This window comes from Arachis ipaensis, chromosome B02, assembly GCF_000816755.2.
Source record: "Arachis ipaensis cultivar K30076 chromosome B02, Araip1.1, whole genome shotgun sequence".
Lineage (NCBI taxonomy): Eukaryota > Viridiplantae > Streptophyta > Magnoliopsida > Fabales > Fabaceae > Arachis > Arachis ipaensis.
The window spans coordinates 100,676,539-100,683,452 of NC_029786.2; the positions used below are offsets into that span (position 1 = coordinate 100,676,539).

At 38.5% G+C, this 6,914-nt stretch overlaps 1 protein-coding gene and 1 pseudogene across 1 annotated transcript; both read right to left on the reverse strand.

Moving 5' to 3' along the window:
- LOC107625982 lies at positions 185–5,922 on the reverse strand (annotated as a pseudogene).
- LOC110262391 (putative disease resistance protein At3g14460) lies at positions 1,443–2,018 on the reverse strand. Its single transcript, XM_021117064.1, has one exon. It carries the CDS (start codon positions 2,016–2,018, stop codon positions 1,443–1,445), a length of 576 nt encoding a protein of 191 aa, XP_020972723.1.

Consider the following 6,914-nt stretch of genomic DNA (forward strand, 5'->3'; position numbering starts at 1 on the left):
TATAATAAAAATAATTTAGAAGGAACGCATATTCAAAAACAAATTAAAGATACTCATAAAGTAAAATTAACATTTTAGAGCCCTTGCACTATACTTCCCTCTGTCCCTGCTGCCTACTAGAATTTGGGAGATATTTCATTATTTCACTTGCAATAATCAATTAGCTTAACTTACACACATAAAGTTCATGAAATGAGTTAGATTTCAATAACATGGCTCCATAATATAGTTTAGTCTTTCATATATCAATTATCCTTAAATAGAATAATTGAAGAAATGATGAAGAAATGAAAACTCTTGAAGGAAAAAAAAAAAAGAAAAGAATAATTGAAGGTGTTCTTGTTGCATTTTGATTAGTCTATCTGTCCTTGCAAAATTCTGTTCTAGATCATCCATTTCTTCTTTTGATTTTGTACGAGGATGATGTCTTCCATGAATTCTGCTTACTCCAACTTGATCCAATTTGTTTCTTGCAATCTTGCTGTCCCAAAACAAACACATTAGAAACTAAACCATAAATGTTTGCTATCACAAAGTAAGTTTCTTCATTCAACAGAAACTAATACTAAGATAATAAAATGCATACCAAAACCGATGAGGGATGATCTTTGAATTAACAAAATTATAACCTTGTAATAAACATTGCATAATTGCACTTAGAATTAGAACAAAGTATGTCTATGCTGCATGTAGTTTATGTATAACATTATGGCCCAAAATGCCTAATCTCTCACTGACAAAAAAAAAAATAAATCTTCCTTGAGTTGAGCAACATTTTTTTGAGAACATCATATCAGCCACTGAGCCTAGCTTTCAACATTACTTGCTCCAAATTAACAAGTTTTTCCATGCTATCAAACATCAACAATCTAAGAATTTTGTGGAAAATTGGAAAAAGACACAAGAAAATTCAATGCTTGTACTTATTTGCTTATGATCCCATTAAAATAGGTCACACCATGTGATGGTTGTACATACTTGATACTTGGATGTAGCAAAAGCAAAATCGTTATGAAAGGTGTATGAGAAGGTAATGCAGTGTAGGATTATACCTCTAAGAATGGTCCAGCTTGAAGTTTCTGTCTGCAACAAGAAAGTTCAACTATATGCCTAGCTCCTTGTCCATGTACTCAACCAGCAAATAATTACTACATACAAGAATTCTATTATATAAATGCAGTAAATATGAGAATTCCGAACTCTTGAATGAATCAGAATCAATTTTTTTATTTGTTCCAAAATATGAAAAATAATTTCAATATTGTGAATTCTAATTCTTGTCATTCCAAAATCCAAAATTGATATTGTATCCTATAAAAGCTAACAGTTTTTCAATGGACTACAAATTTGGAAACGAAATTAAGATTATATAAGAGAGAATGAATATGATGTTGGAGAAGATGAAGTGGGTTTGGAATAGAGAGAGAAAAAGAGTACCTGTTTTAAGATGTTGAGTGATTACGAATCTGTTTTCCATAAACAGAAATGTAGGAGATGTGGGAAATGGATGGCCAAATGTGGGGGTCCTTCTTCTGTATGCGTTCCTCCAACAACGGACATCTATTGATGCTGAGTTCACTTAAAGAGGCAGGCAGCCTTATGTTCTCCAGCTTGGAGCAGCCTGAAATTGATAAGTTTTGAAGGGACTGTGACTGTGACACCTCCAGAGATGTCAAATTTTCACATCTTTGGACTCTCATATATTTGAGATTTGGGAATGCTGGCAATGCAAAGGATGTAAGTGAATCGCAGCTGTTGTCTATATGTAACTTCTGTAGTGAGTGATGTTGTTGGTGTTGCATTGGGAATTCAACATTCTTGCAATCTATGATGGACAGAGATCGCAATGAAGGGGGCAAAGAATCCCCTGGAAATGATATGGCTGATGAGCAGTTTGAGATTTCTAGCCATGTGAGAGAGGTTGGTTGGGTGCGGGTCATGGCATTGAACACGTACTCCACCTGTTGCTCTCCACTAATCGATAGTGATTCCAAGGTGGAAAGTGGTACGTCCCGCATTCTTGCTTCTTGTATGTCAAACATCATTAATTGTTGAATGATGGGAGCTCTTGGCAGATAACAACCAAGCTGCTCGCATCGTGCAATGCCGAGATCCTTCAAAGATGGAAGGAAAGTGGGAAAATCTCCTCTTAACTTAGGACAATCCCATATACTGAGCACCTCAAGTTGAGGAAATGGTGCATCATCGTCATCACATTCAAATGACTCCCATTCCTCCCAGCAAGGGATGAAGTGGGTTTGGAATAGAGAGAGAAAAAGAGTACCTGTTTTAAGATGTTGAGTGATTACGAATCTGTTTTCCATAAACAGAAATGTAGGAGATGTGGGAAATGGATGGCCAAATGTGGGGGTCCTTCTTCTGTATGCGTTCCTCCAACAACGGACATCTATTGATGCTGAGTTCACTTAAAGAGGCAGGCAGCCTTATGTTCTCCAGCTTGGAGCAGCCTGAAATTGATAAGTTTTGAAGGGACTGTGACTGTGACACCTCCAGAGATGTCAAATTTTCACATCTTTGGACTCTCATATATTTGAGATTTGGGAATGCTGGCAATGCAAAGGATGTAAGTGAATCGCAGCTGTTGTCTATATGTAACTTCTGTAGTGAGTGATGTTGTTGGTGTTGCATTGGGAATTCTACATTCTTGCAATCTATGATGTACAGAGATCCCAATGAAGGAGGCAAAGAATCCCCTGGAAATGATATGGCTGATGAGCAGTTTGAGATTTCTAGCCATGTGAGAGAGGTTGGTTGGGTGCGGGTCATGGCATTGAACACGTACTCCACCTGTTGCTCTCCACTAATCGATAGTGATTCCAAGGTGGAAAGTGGTACGTCCCGCATTCTTGCTTCTTGTATGTCAAACATCATTAATTGTTGAATGATGGGAGCTCTTGGCAGATAACAACCAAGCTGCTCGCATCGTGCAATGCCGAGATCCTTCAAAGATGGAAGGAAAGTGGGAAAATCTCCTCTTAACTTAGGACAATCCCATATACTGAGCACCTCAAGTTGAGGAAATGGTGCATCATCGTCATCACATTCAACCGACTCCCATTCCTCCCACCAAGGCATTATTGAAATATAAAGAGTTTTAAGGGATCGGAAGGGTATCTCGCCTTGATGATCAGTTCCATCATCCTTGTAGAATTCACCACCAATCATCTTCACCTTGTCGAAACATGAAATTTCCAGCGTCTTTAGAGAGGGTAATTGTCCAAGTGAAGGAAGCACCCAACAATTCCCGCATCCACTCAGCACCAACTCAGTCATGTTGTGGTACAAAGACTGCCCTACCCAATCTGGAAACATGGTACCCCTCTAACCCTTGATTCTTAATTCTTTCAGGTCTTTGTGAGGTTCTAATTTGGCAAGTATATCTTTTTCCATTTGGGAATCAACCATATCACTATCTTCACCTGATGACCACTCCAAACATAATTCACTCATGTATTTCTTATCAACCATCCTTGCCTTCCAAGCTTCACTGCTGTTAACCACATTCTCTAATATCTCAATACGAAATGACCCTCCAAGATTTACAAGTTCTCCCAGTTCCCCGATCCCATTCTTTTCATGCTTGCCAACAATAGAGTAAGTCAGAGTCTGCAAGTCTTTTAATTTGCCCATACCTTTTGGCATCTCTTCCAGGTCAGTGTTTTCGATATCAAGATGACGCAAATTCACAAGATTTTGCATGTTGGAGGGAAGCTTTTCAAGGTTTTCACACTCTCTCAACTTCAAAGTTTGTAAATTGTACAAATCACACAATGACTCAGGCAATGTTACAACTGATGTGTTAGAAAGATCTAAATAACGCAAATGAATCAATTCACCAATCGTATCATGCAACAAGTCTTCCTCATGCGAAAAGGATTTAAATGACAAAACTCGTAAGCACTTCAGTTCTTCTAGCAGGTGACAAGGATCGATTATTCCCTCTGAGAAATCATCACATGTATCCAAATTGATTTGCATCAATGTCCTTGCATGCTTTAAACTATCACATACTTCCACGATCTTTGAGACTGAATCATTGCAAAGAACATATGACAAATGACGAGTTTTAGTATCATGCTTGAGTACATTTTTTAGTTCAAAGGTTCTAAAATAGAACATCCGACCATAGAATGTCGCCAAATCATGTATGAGGTCGTGCATCACAAATGATTTTTTGTAAGCATTATTAGAAGGCTGAAAAAATGATCTTGAAGCTAAATCATTAAAATATTCATAACCAACTTCTTCTAAAGTGCTTCCGCTCCTTGGTTGTTGTAAAAGACCTTCTGCCATCCACAATAACGTCAATTCATCTCTATCAAACTCATAGTCCTTGGGATACAAAGAACAATAAACAAAACAACGTTTTAAGTATGAAGGAAGGTGGTAATAACTGATCCTCAGCGCAGGAAGAATCTCACTTTCCTCTTCAGAAAAATCCCAAATTTCATTGTTCAAAATATCATTCCAATCCCTTTCATCATCTTTGGTACTTAGTAAGCTCCCAAGTGTTTGAACAGCCAGAGGTAATCCCTTACACTTTTTAACGATTTCTCTCCCTACCTTTTCAAAACCTAAACGGTCTTTAGAAAGCAAGGCAAGATTTGCAAACAACGACCAACAATCTTCATCATTCAACACACTCAAATTGTGGGCTTGATGGTCATGACTTTTGACCATATTTGCAATCTTTTCGTTACGGGTTGTCACAAGAATCCTACCTCCATGCCTCCCTGCCTCAGTTCCACATTGAAAAGGAGTAAGCAATTTTTTCCAAGCCATATAATTGTTAATCCACATGTCATCCAAAACAACCAAGAAATTCTTCCCTGCTAGCTCATTCTTCAAACGAAGCTGAACTGAATCTAAATCATTCAAGTTACAAGGACCAGAAGTTGCTTTCTCTACCACAGTTTTAGTCACCTTAAGAACATCAAATTCTTCTCCAACACAAACCCATGTTTTAACATCAAATTTTTGCTGCACTCTGTCATCATTAAAAACCCATTGAACCAAAGTAGTTTTTCCAATCCCACCCATGCCCCAAATGGGGATCACAGATAGTTTACCATCATTACTATCATCCAACAACAATTTGACTATATCTTCCCTCTCTTGGTCCCTACCAACAAAAACATCAGACTTTTGAACAAGAGATGTTGATTCAATTCTCCCTGACATGTTCTTCACTGAAATCTTTTCTAGACCAAGGATATCTTTATGACTTGCAATATCTTGTAGTCTAGCAATGATTTCTTCAATTCTAGTAACCATCTCCCTATCTTGCAAATTGAGAAAGCGAGACAGGAAGTTACCTGGTGGTGGATCCTTCCGAGTGGCAGCTTTGGTGGCGATTTCATCCAACAAGTCATCAGCATCATAGACAGCATCTTGGAGATTTTCAAGCCATCTCTTGACAGCAGGGTTAGAAATCTGTTTCTTCTCAGCATCATTCAGCACAGCTTCAACCACATTCAAAATGGTCTCCAGCTTTTGAAGCAGCTTCTGGTCAACCTTCTTTCCTTTCATCATGTTGATGATTGCAGGGTCGGACAGCCGGTCAAAAAGAACATTGATAAAAGAAGACAGAAAAGCTCCTCCAACAAGTACAGCAGCCATCTTCACAAGAGCAAGAAGTAAAAGGAAGCGGTTTGTGTATGCACTCAAAACTCAGAATTCTCTCACAAACACACAGTATGAAAGGGGTAGCAGTTCAGTGAAATATTATTGTAAATGTGGTGCATGCTGATATTATTATATTCTTATTGTCTTGCTCCGAAGCTGTGAGATGCTTTTGGTGCCTTTGGTCTTCATTTTTCCATTTTTTAAATGCTCCCTACAACGGATCTTTAGCTGCAAAATATTTAACAATATCCACTTGTACATTTATTTATTAACCCACCTACCATTACTAGTTGTCACGGTAAATTTTAGAATGTTAGATTTAACAGTGTTTGTATAGTTTTCTGGAGTGTTTGAGAATACTCTAGATGGTTCCGGAACGTTCTAGAATGTCCTAGAAGGTCCCGGAATACCCTAGAAGGTTCTAGAAGACTCTGAAAGGTCATAGAGTATTCTAGAAGAGTGTAGATGTATATAGAAGTATAAAGAGTGGTATGGAATAATTTAGAAACATTTAGAGAGTTGTGGTAGGATAGATATTTGTAAAGAAGGTTCTGGATGATTAATCTGGACCGTTGATTAGATTTAATCCTAACCATCCATTGAGGAGGTGGATGGCTATAAATAAAGGTGAGAGTTAGAGTTTGGGTGTGTGTGAATCATTTGTAACCACACTTGAGCAATAAAGTGTTCTTCCACCAAAGCTTCCTTTCTCTTGTGTTCTCTTGTATTCTTAGCTTTCTTGCTAAGTATTGAGGGTTAGGCTGACTTGGTCTTAGCTCAAGAGGTTGAGTAAGTCCGAGTGCCGGCACGGTAGCGTTGGAGTGTGTCCAAGGCCGTGACAATTTAGTATCCGAGTAAGGTTCGAGAGGGAGCACAAGTGATTTGTGGGTATGGCTTCTAGTATCACCATGGAGTATGTTGAGTCTCAAAGGGGAAGAAATGCTATTCCTTCTCAATGGGGAGGCAAGAAGATCCGTTCTTCAAGTGAGCCTAGAGGTAAGGATTCTAACTTCTTAGAAGAGAGAGTTTTCGTGTTGGAGAATGTTCTATCCTCTATGGATGAGCGTTTCCAAAGGATAGAACATGATAAGGAGACCATCGAGGCTCACGTGTTAGGAGAACTAGATGCTTTCAAAGAAAGCATGCTCCAAATCGAAGAGAAGCTTGAGAATTCCTTAAAGCTATTTGAGGAAGTTCGAGTTTGGTTCGAGGAGGCAAAATCTCGACCAACCATTATAAGGGAGACGACAAAGATTGATCTCTCCAAG